This window comes from Phasianus colchicus, chromosome 6 (assembly GCF_987193195.1).
Source record: "Phasianus colchicus chromosome 6, bPhaCol1.hap1.1, whole genome shotgun sequence".
Classification (NCBI taxonomy): Eukaryota; Metazoa; Chordata; class Aves; order Galliformes; family Phasianidae; genus Phasianus; species Phasianus colchicus.
The window spans coordinates 11,055,281-11,079,744 of NC_143441.1; the positions used below are offsets into that span (position 1 = coordinate 11,055,281).

The window sequence follows — 24,464 nt, forward strand, 5'->3', positions numbered from 1 at the left end:
TATATAATAATATATGTGATTTGTCCCTTTTCATGTGTGTGTTTTTTGTTGTGAGCTTAAATTTGGACTGCAGCGTACAGTATATCTTCCACATCTGAGTTTAAAAAAAAAAAAAGTGTCAACTTCCTCTTTTATCTGGATGAAATCTTTATTCCATTCAAGTGTTCTGTATTGGGACCTCAAGTATAGATAGAGAAAGTTATGTCCAATAAAATATTAAAAATTAATCTTTAATAAAGCTCATATTCAAGAGACCTAATTTCTACCATCTTTTAGGGAGAATGCATGTCAGGTCCATTCATAATCAAGAGAAAACCTTATATTTCATGCCTGATCCTTTGATTCTCTATGTGCAAAGAGGATAGTTGAGATGTACTTTTTCTGATTGTTCTGGCAGTAAGGAGGGAACATTTGCCGTAGTTGAAGGAAAAATTGAACATGTCTGCACAATCACGAAATGATCACAAGGTTCTGAGCTCTATATCAATGCTCTTGTTATCAGATTTCATGATCACTGTCATGTTTCAGGGTCTGTCCCAACTTACCATTTGCCTCAGTTTGAGGCTGGAAGTTCTCTGGAGTTTCTACTCTTATCAATACATTTTTTTCTATTGTCTTTATAGAGATTATAGGAAGTAATGACTGATATTTCTGGGTTGTATCCCTGCTTGACCAAATTACCGGGCTTTTATTTCCCACTTAGAGAGGTGAATCAGCCTTAAATTTCTACTAAAAAGAACCCAACCTTGAAGTGGAAACCTTTCAGTAACCTTAGAACACCTTTGGTTTACAGGATTATTAGCTTTTGCTCATCCACCCTTCTCTAGGGAGGAGGATCTACCTTTTTGCTTTAGTCTCTAAGTTAAGAAATACAATTATAGGTAAAACATAAGCGTGGTAAATGATCAGGTCTCCCAGATCTCATTATCCAGTAAGTAGGCTTTACTGAAAGCCAAGGACCTTGTACATCCACAACCATTTAACTCCCTGCAAAAGATTTCACCTTGAGAGACTACTGTATGCCCTACCTACAAAAGAAGGAGGAGGGTTATGGTGCAGAAATGCTCCTTAACATCTCATCACAAGTGAGAGCTGCTTCTATTTCTTGTTTAGGGATAAATGTTTGGGTCAACCTCCACCAAACCTCTAAGCATTAATACAGAGGACAGTGAATATTCTACGGATCTCTATAAAGCTTCCCAAAAGTTTGTTCTGTGCTTGATTAATATTCTGTAGTTATACAAATAAGTCAATGAATTATGCCATACTGCTCCCAGCTCAAGTGCTTTGGCAAGAGTTGCCTTCGTGTGCTACTGTTTCTCAGTGTAATGACAGATGCTGCCAGTTACTAGCAGGTGGTTTGGATTTTCCTCTTCACTCACTTTTCCATTTTTTTGCTGTGGTCTTGGCACATTTTAAACAGTCTCACTCTGTTTCTTTTGGCTTTGTACATTTGGTTGTTAAGGGGAATTTTTTTTAATCTAATAATTGATATTAGATGGGTTTCACAGCTCAGAAGATTAAGAAATTTTGTTTTTTATTACTTTTTCTTTTTTCTTTCAAGTTGCAAATGACTAGCTAATATGGTACATTGTGTCTTACCTTCTGAATGGCCTGTGAACTGCAAACTGCAACTGGAGATTGCCTATGTGAGGAAGATGGTCTCTGAGCTATCACTGAAAAGATACTTCAGTCTCTTAGAGACAGCGTGTCCACATTGACATAACCAGGAAGCTTCACAGTAGCATCTCAAGAGGGAATGCTATATCACAGATTATATATGCTTCAACTTTGACTCCTCTATCTAAATATGTTGACTATTTATCCCCAAAACTCAACTTTCCACACACTTATTTATTCCTTACAGTAGTCGTTCCAAGTACTTTTTAAGGGGTTTCTGTATGACTAGTCCTTTTATGAGTCAAAGATACCTCTTTGACTCTAAGAAACTGAACATTTTTAATACCTAAATAATTTTAGAATGATAACATTAGTGATGAGAATACCTTCACTTCTGATGGGGGCATTATTTGTTGTCTCTTGATCCTGAAGGCATTCGTCTGCATTAAGTGATTTGCCTGGCTTAAATTGTGGATGAGAACTACTACCAGTACAACTTCCTTTTTTTAATGTTCAGAAACTCTGGGTACATGTGCTTCTAATCATAAATGAGTACAACAAACAGTTTTTGGTCTTTACCTGACAGTTGATCAATGAATATATCTCTTTAGAAAAATAGCAGGTTCTTTATAAATATCACTTCCCTTTTTATTTCTTCAGTTATTTGGAGCTCACAATTAACATGTATATAGTAACTTTCCTGTAGATATTTTCAGGAACCTGAAGTGAGCCTTCATACTCCAGCATAATGCAATAGCAGGAAGTGTTTTTATACAAGCTGGCCTGAGATTGTGATGATTACTTGTCACACTTAATATGCCATGCTGCTGTAAGTGGGAAATTTGAGAGGACATTATAAAGATTATCTTTAATGGGACTAGTCATTTTCTATGGTTAATCTTTTTGTCTCAAAGAACAAAAAAATCAAAACCAACGCAGAAATAGAAGTTCAGCCTTCCAGACCTTGTCTGGACTTGAGATTTTCATTTCCCATTTATTTTCCAATTGTTTGGTGTACCCCTGCATTTCTGCTTCTTTTCAGAGTGACCAGAAGGTTAAAGCAAGGTGGTTCCAGATTGATGATGTCCAAATCATTCTGATCCAAAGACCTACGTTTTTCTGCAGACTAGCCTCTAGATCTTTGAGCCATGCTGCCAGAATTCCTGTCAGTACTCACCTGCCCCTGTATTTCCTATATCTCACAGCTTGAACAAATTCATCGACACAGCAAGGATTTGTTCCATATGTAATATGGTGTTCTTACTAACTTTGTGTAAAGCTAGTAGTGTGGGCTAAGTGGATCAGGCTTTCAGTGAGTTGTATCCACAGAAATTTTACTACTTTTTCTGAAATTTTAAAATGGGAGATGCAAAGAGATTAGCAGATAGCAATTTAATCCTTGCACCTCTGGGGGAAGGTTTGTATTTCTTCTCCACGTTAGTTACTTTGGGACTCAGATGGTTAATAATTTTTTAGTGTGCACTACTTTCCCCTTCCTCTTTCTCCAGTGATGCTTTGATTTGGTTTTGGTACCTCATGGGAAAGCCACGAGGTGACTCTGTTCACCTTTAGCTTGCACCTTCAAAGGTGACTACTACTTCTTTAGAAAAGTTTACAGAAATTTAGGACCAAATGCCAGAAAGCTCCACCTTCCTTGGTCTTTTCCTGCGGCAAGGCTCTCTGCAAATCACTTGTTTGTTCCAGAAGTTATCCCTGGATTTTCTTTAACTTAACACAGTGAGACAGCACATTGAAAAATGCTTTATTTCTGCTATGTAACACCTTACCCGTATGGATTGGAGGAAAATATAAGTCCTTATACTGTAACCATTTTTTGTAGACAGGGATCCATTTAAAATATATTTAATGAGTCTGTTATTCTTTAGTTCTTCATGCAAATTACCAGCTAGCAATAATAACAGAATGATATGGATGCCTATAGTTTATTTTCTATTTGGAGCATCCACAAATCATCTTGATGTAACTATACAACCTATTTATATTGCATGTTGATGATCTTTCTAGTCATCTGTGTTTCTCTTTCACCCATTTGTCTTTCTGTTTTTTTTCCTCTGTCTCCCAACCTTAATAAAAATAAATTCTGGGAACATTAGTCTTCATCTGCATGCTTTCTTTACTACTCAGGTAGCAACAAGGCACTATCTGATCAGTGATGGGTGGTGAAATCATTTTCTGTGCTTGCAGTAGTCTGTGTTTAATTTATATGCATGCAGTATCTTAGATTCCTGTTGTGTCCAAAGGAACCACCTTCTGTGGATTTGCTTTGAATTCTTTATTTTTTCTGCACCTGTTCGTAGTCCTTCTTTGAAACAAAAAATGCAGACAGACAAAGCAGCATTTAGTCACATAACATACCGTTGGCAGCGTGTTGTTTTTTTTTGGAGGGCAAAAGTACTGACCATTCTTCAAACAATTAGCAGGAAGTATTTTAGTTACCTAAAGTTACAAAGTAATTGTAACCCATTTTTTAAAAGTAGATCTAAAAAGGTCTAGCAGCTTGGATGGATTTTCAAAGGACGTTTTAATTGTCATTTTTCCTTTGACAGAATTCTTTGATAAAATTATAATGCCTTAACTATGATGGCATTATTATTCAAATTGTTGTCTGTGCATTTAAGATGTTTTAAGCTAAAACATTTAGTTGCTATGGTTACCCAGCTGAATCTGTAGGCAGATTCATTGGAAAAATCGATCTGGAAATGTTAGCGTGTTCCCTGTGTATTTGTAAATTGTAGTACTGTGGTGGTGATTTCTTTAAAGCACAGTCCACGAATCAGAACTTGCAAGGTCAGTGTTTGCACTGCACCTGTTCTTCCAAAATTAATTGCATACAATGCATGTTTTTATATTTTACTGAAATTTCTGGATTTTTCAAAAGCAATTAAAAAAATTGAATGATTCAGAGAACTAGAGAATATTAAAAATAAATAAATAAAGTAGGAGCAACTTTGAAACTTCCTGTTTTGCCTTCAGTCTTCTCCCATTTTGCGCAGCATGAAGATAGTTTAAATACTGGGGAAATAGACAAGGCCTATAAATTTCTGCCTAAATTTTTATAGTTGCCATACAGCAGTCTTGTCTTCATTATTCAATTTGTGCAGGCATTTAGAGACACATCCTTCTCACTTTCTGTAAGCGTAAAACACCAGAAGATCTATTAGTTCTTTTCCAGCTTTTTTTTTTCTGTTACCACTTCATCTGACAGCCTCTTTGGTCTGATTATAATTTGAATTTTTACATAATAGTCTTTTACTTGATTTTCCTGCTTTTTTTTTTTTTTTTTCCTGTGTTATTATAAAGGTTACTTTTTTACCCTGTAATGAAACTGAAGTACTGCATTTTAGAATGTTAAGAATATTGACAGCACTTTGCATTTCACAGTGAGAGGTAATGCCTCATGGTGATGAGGAGAACAGAAATGCTGGCTCCTTAGTTCTTCATGCTGGATGTGTGATTTTTCACTTCCTGTACTTGGAGTCTAGCTCACAGTTTTCTACTTGAAACAGAATGGGCTTGATAAAACTTGCTTTGAAACTCTTCTCCTTTAGTCATGCTGAGAGCTCTCTTGGCCAGGGTCCAAGAGCTCCATCTCTTAGTGCTTCGTTAATAAAGAAATGACACCTGTTTTGTTTGCTTGGCAAGACAGGAAAGCATTCTGTGGATTTCTGGGCCAGGCTGTGCTTTCACTCCAGTACAAATGCAGCATATCACGTAGCGCTACAGTAATATGAATTTAATTTCCTTTTGGTATGAGATTAATGCAAACAGTAAGAGCTAAGTACTACTAAAAATGATAGCAGTTCTTTTAAAGAGCTTTTATATTTACAGAATCTTTTTTTTTTTTTTCCCCAAAGATACACTTTGTTGTGCTGGAAAGAGAATATTTTCACTTAGGCATTGCTACAGTGAGACTGAGAAGAACTGTAGAAGAGAACACTGGCTTTATTTCTGGCATTTGAGATGTCAGTTATTTGCCTCAGCTACATGTTTGTTGACCATGAATTATATAAGAAAAAAACTGCTGACAGTTCGGACGTGCAGAAGGGAGGACTGGAATCATACACAGTATCTGTGTTATTACTCCTTTATATTTGTTTTCACTATACTTCACCTGGGAAGTAAGAGTTGAGAGTGACCTATGACATTACAGGGAGTAACTACTGAAGGTAAAAAGAAAAGAACCAACTAAAAAAACCCACCACCCCCAACCAAAAAAAGCAAAACAAGAAGAGATTTAAAAATACCAACAGAAGCTGTACCACATAATCACAACTGGAACCATGCAATAGAATGCAAAATAAAGTAGTGGGCATCTTAAATTTAATTTCCTGTACTTTAGTTAGTATACTGCATTTTATTAAATGATTCTGTGTAATCTTTAGTTTATATTTGGATACAATTTTGGGAGCTCGGTTGAATGAAGTGAATAATTTTGTTTTAATCCAAACATCTTTAATTTTTTTTTACTTTTCCTTAGAAAAATGCTTCTGCTTTTAATTTTAATTTTGTTTAGTTAAAGACAGTTTTGTTTTGCTATTTAATTAAATGCTTTTGAAATTAAACCTTCTACGACATTTTTTAGTCTTTATTTAAGATGCTTCAGTTAAGCAGCAAATTTGTGAAACTTCATTAGAGTGAATTCACTGAAAGCATAGTAAATATTTAGCTTTATAACTTTATACGTAATGTTTCATTGTATTGCATTTAGAGAATACTCTAAAGAGAAGCTGGAATACTCTTCCTCAATATGAGATTAATGAAAGGCATTGCACGTATTAAAATTTTTATTTCTCAGAGTTAGAAAGTGAATTTTTTAGGTGCTGATTAGAATTCACCCTTTCTGAACTACAAGCAGGGGGACTTTAGGAAGTGGGATACTCTTGGGAAACTATAAAACATTTCTATTGTTTGGTTTAATGTTTTCTCTTTTGTCTGAAGATTACTAAACAACTGAAAGTTGTTTCTCAATAAATCTTCAGCTGACCAAACAGTGGGGTCTGTGAAATTGGTTATCTGCATTCAGGATGCCTTATTTCTAGTTTTAGACTTGGCCACCGTTATCCATGATGAATTCACAGCAAGCTTCTCTTGATTTTATGACTCTGTGATCATCTGTACTGGTTGACTTTCATCTTTTAGCTACACCAGAATTTTCTAGTTGCTTAGAAAGAGTAAAACAGTCCTGTGGAGCATTAGTTTATCTTCAGCTTCTCCAGTACCTAAGTCAGTCTTTCCTGAACATGTAGGAGCCTTGAAGGGCATTCTTAGCCCTGAATGTAGCTTTGCTTTCTTTCACTTTCACTTTTTTTTTTTTTTTTTCCCTGAGTCTGTCTATCTTCAGACCTGTAAGACTTCCAGAATGTATTTATGTTTATGGTGGTTTCACACTGATGGCCAACTCCCTCCTCAAAGGAAGATTGAGGGGGGGAGGGAGGAATATGATGGAAAAAGGCTGAGATAAAGATATTTTAGTTAAAGAAGAAAGAGGGGGGGGGAGGGGGGGAGGAGGAAGCAAAGGCTATCTGAAATCAAAGAGAGAGAAAACTGTTCTATTACTTCCCATCAGCAAACAATGTTCAGTCGTGTCTCTGTAAGCAGGGCATCAGTATATATAGCGGTTGTTCAGGAGAACATCATCTTCTTCATTCTACTGTTATTTGTCTTTTCTGTGCTACTGAGTTAACAGATCTTGTAGCTCAGGCTCTTGGGCTGTATACATGCCTTCAGGAATCAGAATTTTTGTCTAAGGAATCATACCAGTGATTGCAAAACAATAATTAGCAGCAAGATTAATCAAACTAACTTAATTCAAAAGATGTTTGTACCAAACATATCAGTGACTTTTAAAGTAGAACTTGGAAACAAGATTCCTGGAGACAATATTTAACATTTCAAAAGATAGTTTATACTATTCAGAAGTTATGTGCCAGCTTAGATCTTCAATTTGTAGAGTTTCACATACCAATCAGTCTATGTATGTATTTATATTTTTGCAGAGCATAATGCAATTGAAGACAAAAAGTTTTCACTTTCCCTTCAAATAGTTTTTAAAAATCTCCTCATTTGCACAGAATGTAAATTTTGACAGGTGAATGAGATTTTCTACTTTATTTGCCTTCATAGCCTTGCCAAGAAGCCAAAGCAGTGTTGAGTACAAAGAACAGAGAATCATAATTCCATGTTGATTTTTTTCTTCTTTTTGGTCACACTGTACTGTTCATGTACACTTTAAGGTGTGAAAGGTAATTGTTTCCAAAATGCTAGTCTGTGTCACAACATGGAATAAGCTTTGTTATCTTCATTCAGGTGAAGCAAAGTTGGCTCTTTTGGCTCTTAAATATTGGTCTTAACTGCATGAAGCAATTAAATTATGAAGAGAATAATTGGGCTCAGGCAAACTATAGCCTATAACTTCTAATCAAGCCTGCTAAATAGAGTTAAAATGGTTAACATACTGGTATTAAGGATCTTGATGTAATAATCCTACAGTGAAAAATCTAGGCAGTTTTTCTGGCAGAGAATTATAGAGCATACAGCTTCAGTAGAGCACATGCACACTTCAGTGTTTCTGCCAGCAAAAATGAAATGTAGATTAGGAAGGATATCCAAGTAGAGATTTTATAAAAATCTGCTGAAAGTGTCCAATCAATTCTGTGTATTGGCCCAATTTCATACTTTCTAAATTGCATAAAGTTCTTCTGAAGAATGTCTCCAAATATAGTATACATAACCAGATATCTCTTATTGTTTGGTAGATGTATTTATGCATGGATTATTCGCAGCAAATAAATCTCAGTTGTCTCTGGAACCTTGAAATTAATAAGAATAAGGAGATTTGAGCAATCTCTGTGATTCAGTACACTTGCAGTTGTGAACTAAAGCTCATAAAGGTTACAGTGTGATTAAAAACCTTCTAAAACTTTACCGTACTTTTATTTATAAACCATCAGAGAAGGAATTTGATTCTTAAGGATATAGAAAGCTATATGAATCCCAAATGATGATGCAGTAGTATGTTTTATGAAGCATATGTCCTTTATTTTACTTTGAGCGATGGGTATACAACAGAGTATTAACTAGAATGTAATCCTTTTAACATCTTTTATGCATCTCATTTTACTAATATGAATTTTATATTCACTAATTATCTTCCTTCCAACAATTTAATTTGAGCAGCATGTCGTACGTAGTGTCCATCTTTGTGGGTTGCTAGCAGTTAATGAGGTAATAAAGAGCATGTATGTTTGATGTTGGAGTCACAGCTAATGAAAAAATTCCTCAACATGTTGCCTTATTCTGAGATTTTAACTGTAATTGTTCAGCATATCTACCATCTGTCCTAGTGACTCATGCCTCTGGCTGTACTTCTGCCAAAGGAAAGACTTGGGACATTTATAGAGTATTCAGAACAAAAATTTAAAGTGCTTTGAAGTGAAAATTGAGATGAAGTTTAAGTTATCCAAGCCTTTGTACCTCTTCTTTAATTTTCTATAGGTTTCTTTTCCTAAAAACATACTGGCTCAAATTCTTTAGGCAAGTACTAGTTGGAGTAGTTCATCATGCTTCCATACCATATATTAGAAAGCACGTGAATGTATGGATCTGTCTCTTGCTGAGTGCAGATGGTCACAGACTTTACAGGCCTGGCTGTGGGACATTCTAGCTAACAAAGGAGCCAACTTTTCATTTTTTTCTCTGCTCTTTATTTCAAAGCTGTTCTAATACAGTCATATTTTGAATGTAATGTAAATCCTTATTATTATGGTTTGATTTCTTATTTGTACAACATCACATCATCCTGAAGATCCTTCTCAGTTTTAGAGCCTATTGTGCTCAAGAAAAGATGAGTAAAAAATATTTAAAAATGGGTAGGCAGCTGGAAAATGTCTTGCCATTTTAAGTCAGCACTTGAAAATATAAATGTCTTTTTTTTTTTGACTGCCATCTCCAAACTGTTGTCCTGAACAACTAATTCATTTGTAGCCATTATACCTGCAAGTACATTTCTTATTTATCTGTACTTGTGTTCAGCTAATTAGGTTGCTCACAGTTCTTACAATTTACACCCATTAGGAATATTTTCTGTGTCTATTTTCACTCAAGGGTTCTGTGTTTGAGGTTCAGTCTGTTCAGAATTATGTCCTCTTTTAGTAACAATAGGATATCTGTTGGACACATTGTACCTCCGACGTGTGCCATGTTAATTTTTCTCTGAAAGAGATTAATTTGAGTCAGTATAAAAATATCTCTTCCTGTCTTTTACCAGCACATTCTTGTTTTTCTGTTAGTTATAATTAAACCCATAGTCTTAATTTGCATGCTTGTAAGAGCTGAACATCACATTTTTTTTCTTTTATTGCATCAGGCTATGTTTGATGCTTTGTCTGACCTTCCTGAGTGGTATGGTATAAAAGAAATGCAAGCAAATTGGATAGGTGACTGTGTTGGATGCTCTCTTGACTTCTTGCTGAAGGTGAGTCAGAAATTTCAATACTGCTATCTTGGCTATATTGAAGGCAACCCCTGAAATGCAGGATGGGATGGATTTTCAGATAAAAGAACCTTGAAACCTACAATTATATCTTCATGCCCAGACCTGCACTGATTCCTGAAGAACATTTGTTTGTTGAAGTGATATTTCTTGTTGTCCTGCTTAGGAAAGCATTTGTGTGTTCAGCTGAAAAACTGGATGAAAATTGTCTGTATTATTACAAAAATACATGCCAGCTAATAAGCTGTATTTTTATCGATTATTTCTGAAAATGTGTATCATTACCTGCTGTAGAAGAATCTCCTTCCGAGACCACCATACCCTCCACAGTTAATTCACATGGAACATAAGAGTGTAGTGATTTTTAAGCAGCCCTCAGGGTTTATCACTCACATTCTATGTCCAGTTGCTTTAACATAGTACCACCTTTTCCAGCTTTTATAAATCTTATCCTGTACAAGTTGCAACATGGACTTCATCAAAGAAGTGTGGTAGAAAGCCCAGAAGCTGAGGAAGTCTAAAATTCTGTTTAAATTTCATAAGCAGCCTCTCATTTAGGTGAGCTTGGCTATTGCCATTTGTCAGAAACAGGGGATGTACATTAAAAGTGAATAGAAAGACTTAACCAGGGATTGAATCTGGCTCAATAGTACAATGAAATATTACACACGCTTTTACAATACTTATTTTAGTTATATTTAAATAAATTATAAAGCAACATTCTCAATGTCTTAGAAGTAAATTTGGTCAGAATTTGATTCTGGAAACTCCATGTAGTAGGAGTGTGTCTGGCTTTGGTATTTAGAATTGCATATTTCTGTAGGGTGTTGTAAATTAGTTAATCACAGAAGTAGGAAGGGAAATTTAAAACCACTGTACTTCTAATGGAGAAGAAAACATCTGGGATATTTTTGGTTCTTTTTCAGGTTAATGGTGAAGTATCAGGAGAGAAGCTGGCTGCTTACACCTACACTCCTGAAGCCGTTTATGGAGCTTCCCATTTATATATCTTACCAAGTCATAGACTGCTGCATGGAAATAGCAGTCTGAAGGAAGTCTTTCAGAGGGAGTTCATCCCAGGAAAAGGTGATATTTTTCTCATTCTGCACCTTGTCACAAAAGAGTATCAGTCTTAGAGAATGATCTTCAGAAAATGTGAGTCCAGCTGAGCATAAACTGTTCCTGTTGCGAGGGAACATTTCCTTTTGATCTTTTGTACGTGTCAGATAGTATCACAAAAGCCTGTCTTGACTTCAGATATGGTAACAGTAGCTATGCTTGAATTCTTACTCTTTATAATGTCTGTAAAACTTCACAGTATAAAAGTAAGGGAACAGATTCTTGTTTCTTCACATAATAGAAGCGAATAGTCAGAATCTGACTATGTGAGCACATTGCAAATCTCACTGCTCTACAGTAATTTGTCATTAGCAGAGACTGGAACCAGCTCTTGCACAAGCAATGATCTTTTCCCTGCATAGAGAATGTATAGAGGACTTCAGACGATTAGTGTGTAGCAAAGTGGATCACTGATATATAGCAAAGTAATACTGTGCTGTAGAGATCCACATTTAATACAAGATTCCAATTAAGTAAATTCAGAGTAGCCTTATAATAGGTCCTGGCATACAAATACAATCAAGTGGTAATTCTTTTCACTAATTAGTATTAATTGGTTTCCTGTATGTGGTAAGTCTTTTCATTAATTAGTGTTAATTGGTTTCCAGTGTGCTCCTACCTCATACTCTGTACTTAGCATCCTTGGCCTACTATTTTTTGTTGTTTGGAAAACCTGAAAGTTACAAGAGTTACATCAGCTGAGGTAGTTTTGCCTTCTTCCCCTTTTGTTACTATCTTGTCCTTTCTTTCTCGACTGTATGTTCTCATTTAAATAATTATATGTTTTTATGTTTTCTAGGTGAGAAAAAAAAGGTGTAGTATGCCAAACTAACTTAAGGTTTTTATAGTTGTGCTCTTGGAGTATAGTTTTGTATTTTATTAGAGCTATCCTTCCCTATTCCATCAAGACAATTATAATTTAAATAGAAATGAGCAATCAGTTTTCAGAAACTCATTTTTTATCCAAGAAAAATATGTTTTAACCTTTGAATGTGTAAGGCTTCTAGTTCTACCAGTGTGAGGTGTCTGAAATAAAGACATGACCCTTATATTGTTCATTAGCTCATTATAATACCAAACATACGTTCTTTTACATTTGTAACTGTAGTTTCACTTCTTTACTGCTATTGTACTAAAGATGAGAGCAGGTGAGTAGAAGAAAGAACGTCTTCGTAAATTGGAGAATTATTATTTTGGGTTCCAAATCAAAATTATTGCCGTGTGGGAGAGAGAAGTTATTTTTAAAGCAGACTGCCCTACCCACTGGTTCCTGTTCATGATGTTTTTTGCTTAGCTGTTTTTAAAAAGAGAAAGTACTTCTGTACGTTTTTTTAAACAAAGAAGGAAAGCTAAGTGCAATGATTTGAACATAAGAAATTTTCTCTAAAATATGGATATCCTAGAGACCTGAAAAATTAAAAAATGGTAGTCAAAGTAACTAAGTATTTTGTTTGTGTTAAAAAGACAGTTGAGATATAGTAAGCCTATTCTGTAAAGTACTGTTATTTTATTTCAAACAGACTTTGTGCATAGCAGTACAAGCCTCAGACTTTTTTTGGTTTTCCACAAAGATAGGTGAAAGAAAACTCCATAGTGGTCTGTATTTTTGTTATCACATTGAGTCAGATCCCTGAAGCAGCAATTTTGTACCTCATTCCTGCAAAATAAAAATTAATTTCATCTACTGTATGCAAGTCTCTACAATTAGATCTTAGAAGTGAGGCCTTTTATACTTTCTCTGACCACTAAAAGTCCTGAGACCCTGTTTACCAGGAACAGGCATATTGGCACAGAGCCTTTGGCTTTCTTTACTGTTGCATAGCAGGATGTGCATCTATAACACACGACTGAGTTTAAAAAGCACTAGCTCTTTATATATTAGTTTGGGAGCCGCTTTAAGCTGTGAAGGCACTTCAATTTTCGAAATGTGTCCATATTGAGATCTCAGTTTTGAGTCCCCCTAATTTAGACTATTCAGATTAGATTTTCTTCTTACCAGGTCAGCAAAGAAACACAATCTCAATTTAGCTTATCGCTGTTCTCACCCTTCATTCTCCTTCTCTGTCTTCCCCTTCCCTGTAGACATTCGATTTCAAGATGTTGATATAAGCCTATCTCTAATATCAGTGTGAATATTCTGTTTTGAAATCAATGAGTTATTTAGATTTTCTTCTTAAATTGGTTACTGCTGTGTAGAAGAGCAAGTCATAAGCGTATCTATGCTCCTCATCTGTTTCATCTGAATAACTGAATGGTTTTCCTGAATTTTGAAATAATGCTCGTGACTCTCAATTCACATTCGCAATTCACAACTTAGTAAATTCTTACAACTTTGAAGCAAGCCTGCATTTTGGCCAGGACTTTTTTTTTTTTAATAATTTTTTTTATTTTTTAAATTTCAGCCCAAATCTCACTTAGCTTTTTATTCAGATTCAGATGTTTGGTGTGCTTTCTAGTCATGAAAATGTATCAATTAGTGAAGATTTTAATACCTGTGAACTTTTTAGAAATGCAGTTAGGTTTTTCATTTTCTTCTTTTAAAAATTCATAATATAAATTACTTGTACAAAATAAGCTGAGTTTTAATAGTAAGTAATGTTCTTAGCATATTTTCTGCCATATGTTACTTACCATGATCATTTGTTTTCAGACTCACTTACTTCTGTGACAGCTGTGAACTTGCTTACCAATCAAGAGATTCCTGTTGTAATCTCAGCAAAAACAAGTTTTGAGAATTATCTTGATACTAAAATAGGTATGCTACAATTATTGTGTAACTGGAATACAATAGCTTTCAGCTTCTGTGTTGGAGCACCAAATGCTTCTGTGATAAATTTTTGGACAGTGATTCTCTGATGGACTTCGGTATTCTGTTCTTCATTACTGTTTTTCATTAATGAAGAAGGATGGGTAAAGTAGCTATGTAGAATCTGTCTTGGAGGGTGATATACAAGATGATATATTTTAATGGAAATATCACAAAATTAGTTCATTTAATGAGCTAAATTTAAGGATCTGTATATCTTTGGAGGGCTGATTACCTATAGGACATGTATATTTGATTCTCACCATTCTTAATCAAAACAGAACTGTACCATTGTTTGTCGTAAATATTGTTCAAACAACCCAGATTATTTGCTTTAAAAAAAAATTTGTCATACATTTATGTAAATTATATGAATATTTAAAGAGAAATGTTTCAAAGATATTTCACCCAGTAAACATACAAAAGTTCCAAGTTTGAGTTGTATCTGATAATATTTGTGTTGAGATCAGAAGAAGAGTTCAGAATAGGTTAGAATTCTGTTCAGGTAGTCCTGGACAGTTACCTTAGATCCTTTCTCTAAAGGAGCTATTCCCATAACTTCAGACCCCTTATTTAAGATTGGGGTTCCTTCCATAAGCAGAGAAAGAAGGACATTGGTAGAAGATAATCTGAATTTATGAAATGGGCTTCTTAGAGTTATCCTATGAAGCAGCCACTTTTACTCCTTTCCTGCACAGGAAGCCTAGTTCTTCAATCTAGACAGATAAGTACATGTGACTAGATGATGTGACAACAGTTCTAAGTAAAAAATTTGAGATTGCACTAAGTTTTGCTCATGTCCATTTTAATCTGCAAGGTTTATCTTGAACAATAGTAGACACCAAGCTTTTTGGCTGACTGTTGGGTTTTTGCCCCCCCTCATTAAACTACCTTCCTAATTCTTTAACTTTCCTTTTTTGCCTCCATGTGGTTGTTACTTCTGCCCTGGTTCTACTACTCCTATTTCCTTTACACTGCTGCCAGTGTTGGCTTTTGTGGCACAACAGCTGAGCCAGCTGACTGTGGAGAACTACTTAGGTGCCTGTGCCATGCTACTAAGTGTTGCTTTTACTGGGGACACTGTGCAAAAGTGTCTTGGATGGCCCTCACTGAGCCGATGGAAATCATCTACTTGGGCTGTATACCTTCCTTATAATATGTCCACATCTTTCACTTTAGGAGCTAATCTGTTTTTGAAAACTAGAACCTTCCCTTGAGTATGAAAAGCCAAACAGTTGAGGTACCTAATCTTATTTTTCATTAAAGGCTTCCAGCTTGTTCACAGGCATGTACTCTGGCCTTATGTCTGTTGGAAACAGCCCAGATCTTTGCAGGAAGTTCTGGATGCCAGCTATTGAGCTTTGTGAAAGTACATTAATAGCATCATCATTTCAGCAGAAGGAACACCAAAAAGTGGGATATCCTTTTTTCCACTTGTAGAGCATATTGTGACGCCAGCTGTTGTAGGCTGTAGGGCTCTTTGACAGATTAGGATACATACATTATGCTGTAACAGAGCCTTTAAATTGCTGGAGCTTATTTCTGCAGAAGAGATTAAGTAGTGATTTTGTCTTTCGTTAGTTAGGGAGTTACATGCCATAGGGGAGTTTTGTTTGTTTTTTTGAGTTTTCTGCTTCCAAATTTCTATGTATTAACAGAGTCTATATATTTACAAATTTACCATAACAAACATTTCACTGCCTAAAGAAAGATTCTTGATAAACTGGTTTTCAGTCAAGTAGCTTGTATGTTAATAATTTTGATGTGTTTAACAATATCTTGAGAGTTATTACAGTTTTCACCAACCTGATGTTTGCACTGGATTGTTAGAATAAGCTTCACCTTCTAAAGATGACAGTAATTGTGCAAGATTGTTCAAAATATTAAGTGAATTATCACCAAATTCAAAGGGAAAAAGATATTCAGAATAATATATCTCAGTGTGGAAATAATACATCTGATACAAACAAATTTATTCTGAAATAATATTGAAATAATGAAGTTAAGAAACTTCTTAACTCACTCTGAAGGACAGTCCTCCAAAGTAGAAAAATATATATATTTTGAAATACCTGCAGCAAAATCTGAGGAAAGGTGTCCTCATCAATCAATATGAGTGAGAAATATTTAAAGATAATATAGTGAGAAATATTTAAAGATAATATGTCATTTTGTGATGCTGGTGAATTACTATAATAAAAAGAAGTGAGTTAGGGGAACATGTATTCAAGATGTGTGGCCAACCTGAATAATGAGATGTGAAAAGAGATTAAACATCAGGTGCTTTAAATACAGTGACTTCATTTGACGATAGGAAGTGCTCTCACGAGCTATATTCTGAATAGAAATTTGGTGTTATTCAAATTGTTTTATTGAGACTATCAACAAATCATGTGTTTCTTAACGGGTTCAAAGATAATAATGTTAGAGACAATTGAGTTCTGGTAGATTTTAATACCCTACTACAGAAGAAAGAGATGACATCTACTATTAAAACCAGAGGAATGTTTAACCTGGTCGTTTAGTGTTTGTCATATTAGCAAATTGAATTCAAATTTGTATTACCTAAATACGTTTTTGTTATATCTAGTAAATATAACTGTTCAAAATTTATTATTTGTCTAAATTATATTGCTTTATTTTTAGCCTCTTTCTGAACTATCTAATTTTCAGCCTGCTCGGAGATAGGACATTGATTAACATTTGAATTACTGAGAAAATGTGTCTATAATGATTGATGCTTGAATTTCATTGCTTAAAGAACAGAAAAACATTTTTACTGTTCTTACAGTTTCAAACTCTTGAGCAAACATAAATCATTATAAGGAGAGTTTCATAAAGATAAAATGTTTTATCCTCAAACTGATGATTGATATCCCTGTTAGTCAATTCCAGATATTTTTTTCCCTAGGAATTCCTAGTACTAGTGCAGAAGATGCTGCAGTAGCGAAGAATCTGAGCATTTCTTTTACTGAAGTCATTGAAAAACTGCCAAATGGTTTGGAGAAAGTCATTAATTCTGGGGAGGTCAGTATACAAGTTTGGAGTTCTTCTCAACTTATATTATCAATGTAAACTATTTTCTTGAATGTGCCAAATACTGCATGATTAAAGGGCTTTCTACTTTTTAAGACTCAAGGTAGATGTATGCTATCAAGAAGAACTTAGTCATGGAATCATACAATCACAGAATACTTTGAATTTGAAGGGACCTTAAAGACCATCCAGTTCCAATCCTCCTGCTGTGGGCAGGTATGCCATGCACTAGACCAAGTTGGAAAGATGCATTTGGTAGAATATGAACTTTGTGTCTATTGTTTAATAAAAGGTAGGGTCTAAATGTTTAGGTTGTGTTTGGAAGTAGTAAATACAGTAACCCAAAATGAACACAGAAAAATGTTTTACTGTTCACATTTCCTCAGACTACACCTTGTGTTGGTGAACCTTTGAAAGTTTCAACATAAAGCAGTTGATTAAAATATCATTAGTAAATGTAGTTATGTGTATAATGTATAAATGTATTTTATCTGTAAAGGCTGAAGAGGTCTTTCTAAGCACTATTCTATTCAGACTGTCAAGAACATTATCATTAGAGCAAGAGACTTTAAATAAATTAAGTAGCTGGTATGTGAATAGTCTCTTGGATAGGAGGATATTAAGAAATTAGAAAGGGAACATTCATGTGAGGTTCGTAAACTTTGTTTTTCTGAAATTACTTCTGTGAAATTTTGTCTATTCCTGCATTTTCACTGATAAAATGTATGATTTTTTCCACGTTCTTCTGTTTCTCTTTTTTCTAATCAGTTCACAGGCATGACTCGACAAGATGCTTTGAAAGCTCTTACCCAGCAGGCCAAAAATAAAGGAATAGGTGGAGACCTAATGAGTGACAAATTAAGGGACTGGTTAATATCTCGACAGCGGTACTGGGGAACACCTATTCCTGTCATCCACTGCCAAAAATGTGGCACTGTTCCGGTGCCTTATGAAGACTTACCTGTGGTGCTGCCCAACGTAACCACTTTTACAGGGAAGGGAGCATCACCTTTAGAAACTGTTCCAGAATGGGTGAACTGTGCTTGTCCAAGGTGAGAGAATGCAGACTGGGAGAGATCACTTTGTACTTTCATGTTTCACGTGCTCTTTCTGTAAGTGTTGACAACTTAGCACTCTGACACAGAATACTATTCCAGAAGTATAGTTCATCTGACCCAGTGTTGTTGTTTTTTCATCTTTCAAACTCCGTAAATCTCTGTATTTGCAACAGACACCCACTGGTACTTCTTTATAAACAAGCTGAAACAAACCTCGCTCTTCTTATTTGGAAGAAAGAAAACAGGGAAAACAATTATTTTGTCCATGCCCTCCATTTCTTAATAGTATTTCTCACTTCATTTACTGCAAGAATTTCCATTATCTTTCACCAGCAGAGTTCATACACAGCTTGTGGCATTTATTTATTTCCTTTTGGTAAGGAAACTAACATCATATTCATTTTCTTAATAATAGTATACCTTATCAGCTATATAATTCTTTATCACAGAGGATCACATTCACTGTATGTTACAGATGACAGCATGTAATTGACATTGAAGGAGATATTAAGTATGTGCATCTTGTCTGTGTTGTAATATTTATTTGCAATAGCCCAACTGTTAAAGAAATGAAACAGATCAAATTAAGTAGCAAGAAATATGTCATGAAAGTCAGATGACTGATCTTGAGGACTGCTTACATGCTGTGTCCTCTGAGATGTGTCTCTATGTTCTGCAGAAGAATCTTGTAGAATATGAATTATCCCAGAGAAGTTTTTTGTCAGCGGTGTAATGCAATATTACTGCTAACAGATTGACCAAATGGAAAGTATGTTGTCAGACTGCCATGCAAGAGGACCAGGCATAAATGGCCATAGGGCTCTCATTGATAATGCAGCAGTTTCACAACATCTCACTTCAACATTTGCAGGGTAGAATGTTGATATGGTTTTCATTACTAACTAAGTAGCTTAGGCAAAGCAGTTCTGTGGTTCTCTGGAAATGTGTATTTTGATCTTTGTTGTTAACGTGTATTTTAAGTCAGACATGTTTATTTTCCTGTTTCTGCATAGAGCATTTCTTCTCAGATACGTCTCTTTAAATTTCATATAGTAACCTATTTTAAAGTGTGACTCTTGCAGGGAAGCCTTACTAAACAAGATCCTCAGGTTTAGTCAAGTCCCCAGGAATGCACAGATCTAAAATCCCTAATTTTATCTAATTTTTTTTTCCTGATTTAATTGAAAGTTACTGTCTGCACTCCTGGCTTCTTTCGGTGCTTAATTCAGGTATTATTTTATTGCTAATTTTGCAAGAATGTCATTTTGATGTATAGCAAATCTTTATTGCTTCTGTATAGTTATTGTGGCCGCACCTTCAGGTAGGTAATCAAGGGCATTTGTTCAGTTGGAAATCATGATGTAGAGGATCGGTTTCTCAGCTTAGAATGTGGTGGTTTACTGAAATTAACTTTTTTTAAATTCTAACTTTTATTTGGCTTTGTATTTTTACATAACTGACAGCTGTCTTTGGTATTGAACATCCATTTGTGTCTGCTGCAGTTTCACATCCTTTCATCTATTGCCTTTGTGTGCACAGTCTTCCATACTCCTGTTTTCCCTTGCGCTGAGATGTTACATCATCCCTTCCTTTAGTCCTTCTCTCCAGTAATAAGATCTTTTCTCATTAATTGCATTTAATACCTCAAATTAATAAGGAAAGCGAGATGGAAAAATATCAGTCTGTGAGTACTCACATCTGAGTTACAATAATATAAACAATTACGAGTGGAAAGAGATGTCTAAGTTATTCATTGTTATACAAGTTCAGGTAATTGTGTTAGTTGTCTGAAGATCATCTAATCTGATTACAGTATTATGCCTGTTGTATGAATTTTGAAAGATGCCCATACTGTTTCTGTGTTGATGAGCCATGTCCATTTAGAGTATGAGCAACAGCAGAGGCATGAGACAGATACAATTGTGATTCAATTACTATAAAGTATTCTTGATTTTGACTGACAAGCCCTGCTGCTTCCAGTTTTATTTTACGTTGGAGAAGTCCCTGCTCATATGTACAATTTAATAAAAGGGCTATTCTATATTAAAAAGTAAAATTATTTTGCTGCATTATTCCTGTTGAAAGAAAATCTTGCTGATAGAGATGGATGTGAGGCAGAGAAAGGGGAGGAAAACACTGAAGGATGATATTCTCATCAACTTGCCCTGACAAGCAAAGCTGAAGTATCAGGTAGAAAGGCAGATACAAGTTGCTGCAAAAACATAAAGCTTGATGATTTTGACTAAAGATGCAGCTGGAAAAATTAAATAGCAACAGCTCATTTATTATGCATATCTATTCCATGTATATATATTTAAATTTACATGCATTTATAAGTTGTATACGTCTGTTACATATAGCCATGTGGGTATTTATTATGTGTATCACATACAAGTGTGCCATGGGCTGCAAAACTTTCATTCTTTTAGTATTAAAAGCTGTAAGGAGAGATCACTTGCAACAAATGAAAATTCATTAAATGTGGTGATTGATGATTATCGACTCCTACAAACAAATTATTTGTCTGGGAGAGATTACAAGAAAATTACCTGAGCTTCTTTACCTGAATTACCTGAATATCTTTTAGAACTACTTCTCACTGCTGCCAGTATAACTCCTTGCAAAAGAAATAAATATTATTAATTTAAATGTGCTACACGTTCTAGAAGTAATTTGACGCATCTCAGTGAAAGTTGAAATTCAATTAAGTTCTTTTATTTTTTCCTGGAGATTATGAATGGAATCTGAAAAAAACATTTTGTAAAGACAATCAGTGAGAGGTAACCACCTGCTCCTTCTGCTGATTGTTTTTCAAATGGTTTGTCTGCTGGTGCCTAATGAATGAGACATATATTCAGTACCCATTAACCCTATGGAAAAATATTTTTGTCTTTGCTATAAGACTTGCTTTTTTTTTTAATAACATTTCTTAAAAAAATTACAGGAATATGTGATTGAGAAGACTTTCATGTGCTGTACAGTCTGCTATTGCTTCATCTTACAGCTGTTCAGCCTTTTGTTTTGTATTTTGTTTTGTTTGGGAGGGAAGGGGAAGGAGAGTGTGCACTTGTTCCTTACACTGAAATTTTTCTGAACGTATCACTCTTCAAACTGTTCAGACTCTTTCAGTTTTAAAATTGAATTTCTTCACGACCATTCCATACGTGTTTATTCTGTTGACAAGGTTGATGCTTTCTTAACAATAGCTGCTGTCTTTCTCTCCTGCTCAGATGTAAGGCAGAAGCTAGGAGAGAAGTTGATACCATGGATACATTTGTGGATTCTGCTTGGTATTACCTGAGATACACAGACCCTCACAACACTGACAGGTAAGGGGTCTGGATACAGAGCTGCCTGGTGGGCAATCCTGGCTTACTGAATAGAAGGGAAAAAATAGGCCAGATTCACTGGTGCTTCTATCTTAAATTGCAGAAGTCAGTTTAAACCTGTGCAGTAACCTGATTTTTTGTCTGCTCTATGGCCTGAGGAAAACAAAGGGTTGACTAGGGATTGCTCCAAAACTTTGGCATTTGGTTGTTCCGATGCCAGGAGATCTACAAAAGCAGAATGTGTAAACACTGCTTGTGTAAGTGCAGGATGAAAGGGCTTTTTGATCCAGGGTATAGTGAAAGTGTTCAGCTAAGGAACTAAAGATGGTTGTTAGAGGAGGATGCTATCAAGAGTGACAGCCTATCACAACTCTGAGACTGTGGTAAGTTGCTTTGAGCCTGTCCTCCCCAGTAGTACACTGAGTACTCTGGTGTGTAGACAGGTAGTTCTTTTCCAGTGGGAGGAGGAGGGATAGTATGGTGTAACTTCTGGCTGCCAAGAATGACACCTTAATGGACACCTTAATTCCTTTCTTTTAAAGCAGTAAGTCTTGCTGCTTTGTCATACATACAGCCAGAGTGAGGTGGTGCAAGAGGAAGCTTCTGCTGTGTATTACTTCGACTAAATGCATAATTAATAAAAAGAGATTTTTCATGTTCTGTGTATTAGTGAATGCAGCATGGACACTGTGGGAAGATAGATGTAGTTATTTAGCCATTTATCTGCTTCATACAGTCTGTCTGCATTACTATGGCTGATATTGCCTTGTGTTGTCTCACTAGCATTAAAGCAGCCTGCACAGAGGCTGACTAAGCTGTCCAAAAGCATTTTACATACACCTGTCAAATTAGTTTGCCACCTGCCATGGCTGAATGGATGTCCAATGGATGTCCATGACTGTTTCTTGAGTATTTTGAGAGCTATTCTGTAGGGCAGTCTGATGGTAGCAAACCTTTGTACTTTTCATACGTTGTTCAGTTATTGCACAGATAAATGGAAAGCGTCGACTAGATGACGTAAATCTTCCTGACAAATTGTGGGAGATAATGAGCTTCATGTTGGTGAAGGAGTCTAGTAAGGTGTGCTTTAATTTTGCTTTATTTGCTTTAATTGTTGACGTTTCCATTTTAGTATTCCTGATGTCCATGTAAACTGTCTTTGTATACATGAAGTTTGCATGCTTTGAGAAGGTCATGTCAAGAATGCCATTCAAATGTCAGGTTTGGCTGCCTGATTTTATGTGAAATAAGAGTAAAATATGCAAGTTGGTTTTTTGTTTTGGTTTGGTTTTTTGTTTTTTCCAAAGAGGAATTAGTGGAACAGTACTGCATTGTAATGATGACAGAAAGAGTTGCATTTCTTAGATATTATTACCAAATATAAAGCTCTTAGGGGATTGACTATTTATTTATTGCCCAGAGCAGTGCCTGGGTACATACTACATACCAAGTGATTTAGCCAGTTATTTTTTTGTATTGGCAGCACTCATTCAGTTAACCTAAAGAAAAGTCTTCTGTGAACACTTCTGCTTCACACTGATCATCTTGTAGTGACAGTGTGAATTTATTGTTAATGATATTATTTAAGTTACAGAGACTGCTATCTCTCCAGCTACAGTTTAAAACATGCCGTTGTGCATGAGCAAGAGGAAATTTTCCAGCAGTTGATGATGAAATGGGCATATGCAACATCCAGCTGTCAAAGTAACAGCTTAGTGTAGCCAAATCTGTTTTACATTGAAATAAAAGCATTTGTTCAGATTTCTGTAGTAGATTTCTACCTCCATTTAATTTATTTGTTGGGGGTTTTGTTGGTTTTATTTTGTCCGTTAAGCTATGTATGCTTAAACCTGTATTTCTACAAGTCATTTCATAAACCTAGAAATTGGGAGAATTATTCTGTTGATTTCAGAGCCATGTGAACAACGTTAAATTTAGACTTGCTGCACTACACGTGTGAATTTCATATCTGTGATTTGTGTCTGGGCTCCTTTGTGAGGAATAAAGTATTGCTGTCACAAGAATTACAGTTGGAATAATTGAACAAGAAGACAAAATGAGTAAATTTGTTAGAATGGAGCCAGGAAATATAGGTTAAAGAATGTACAAATGGTCTGTATAGGAATATTTAATAAAGTATAAGGTAATACTAGGATACCATGCAGGTGGCCTCAGATAATTCAAATAACCACCAGCATTTCCTGTAAATTCACAGAGCATCCTTAGGTTTGAGGACGATGACCCATCTGACTGTTCGAATGTTTAACGGTGTTGTATTAAGCTGCTACATTGCCCTCTAATGGCAACAGTGCAGAACTCTAGTAAAAAGTTTATTTTTGTAATCAGGCATGTCTTTTGTCTTCCATAGCAATATATTTTTATGTAAAACTTGATGTTGGTAAATAATAAACAATATAAATGCTAGCCACAGGATGTTGATGAAGTAAAGTCCTATAAAGAACAAGAAAATATTTTCATCACGTTCTGAGGTGACATAGGTGAAATCTTAGTTACTCAAAATATATGAAAACAATATTTCTTTGAAGCCGTTTCTCAGTGGAAATTATTTTTTTTCCCTTTAATAAGCATGTAATTTCTGACAAGATTAAAAAGATCGCAAAGCAAGTTTTATTATACATGTGTAGATCTCAGCAAATAGTGGTGTCCAGTCAGATATGGTGAGCTACATTAGCAGAACTGATCTTTCTCTTTCCTGCTGTATTTTTCCAATTATTCTGCATTTTTTTTCAGGCCCTTTAATCGTGACTTGGCTGACTACTGGATGCCTGTGGATTTGTACATCGGAGGCAAGGAGCATGCAGTTATGCACTTATTCTATGCTAGGTTTTTCAGCCATTTTTGCCATGATCTAAAGATGACCAAATACAAGTAAGCCTTATATATTTCTATTAAAATCTTTCAGATCTCATATACTTTGCAGAAGTGTTACTGCACACTGTTGTGATCACCTTGAATAAACCTGC

At 35.3% G+C, this 24,464-nt stretch overlaps 1 protein-coding gene across 3 annotated transcripts in view; it reads left to right on the plus strand.

Moving 5' to 3' along the window:
• Nucleotides 1-24,464, plus strand: part of LARS2 (leucyl-tRNA synthetase 2, mitochondrial) — an 88,878-nt gene that overhangs the window by 28,733 nt on the left and 35,681 nt on the right. For all 3 annotated transcript variants that reach the window (XM_031590349.2, XM_031590348.2, XM_090142425.1), the window contains exons 8-14: nucleotides 10,007-10,114; nucleotides 11,059-11,218; nucleotides 13,902-14,006; nucleotides 16,969-17,084; nucleotides 17,862-18,145; nucleotides 21,382-21,480; nucleotides 24,232-24,369. In XM_031590349.2, coding sequence (XP_031446209.2) covers nucleotides 10,007-10,114; nucleotides 11,059-11,218; nucleotides 13,902-14,006; nucleotides 16,969-17,084; nucleotides 17,862-18,145; nucleotides 21,382-21,480; nucleotides 24,232-24,369 — 1,010 coding nt within the window. The remainder of the gene's footprint in view (nucleotides 1-10,006; nucleotides 10,115-11,058; nucleotides 11,219-13,901; nucleotides 14,007-16,968; nucleotides 17,085-17,861; nucleotides 18,146-21,381; nucleotides 21,481-24,231; nucleotides 24,370-24,464) is intronic.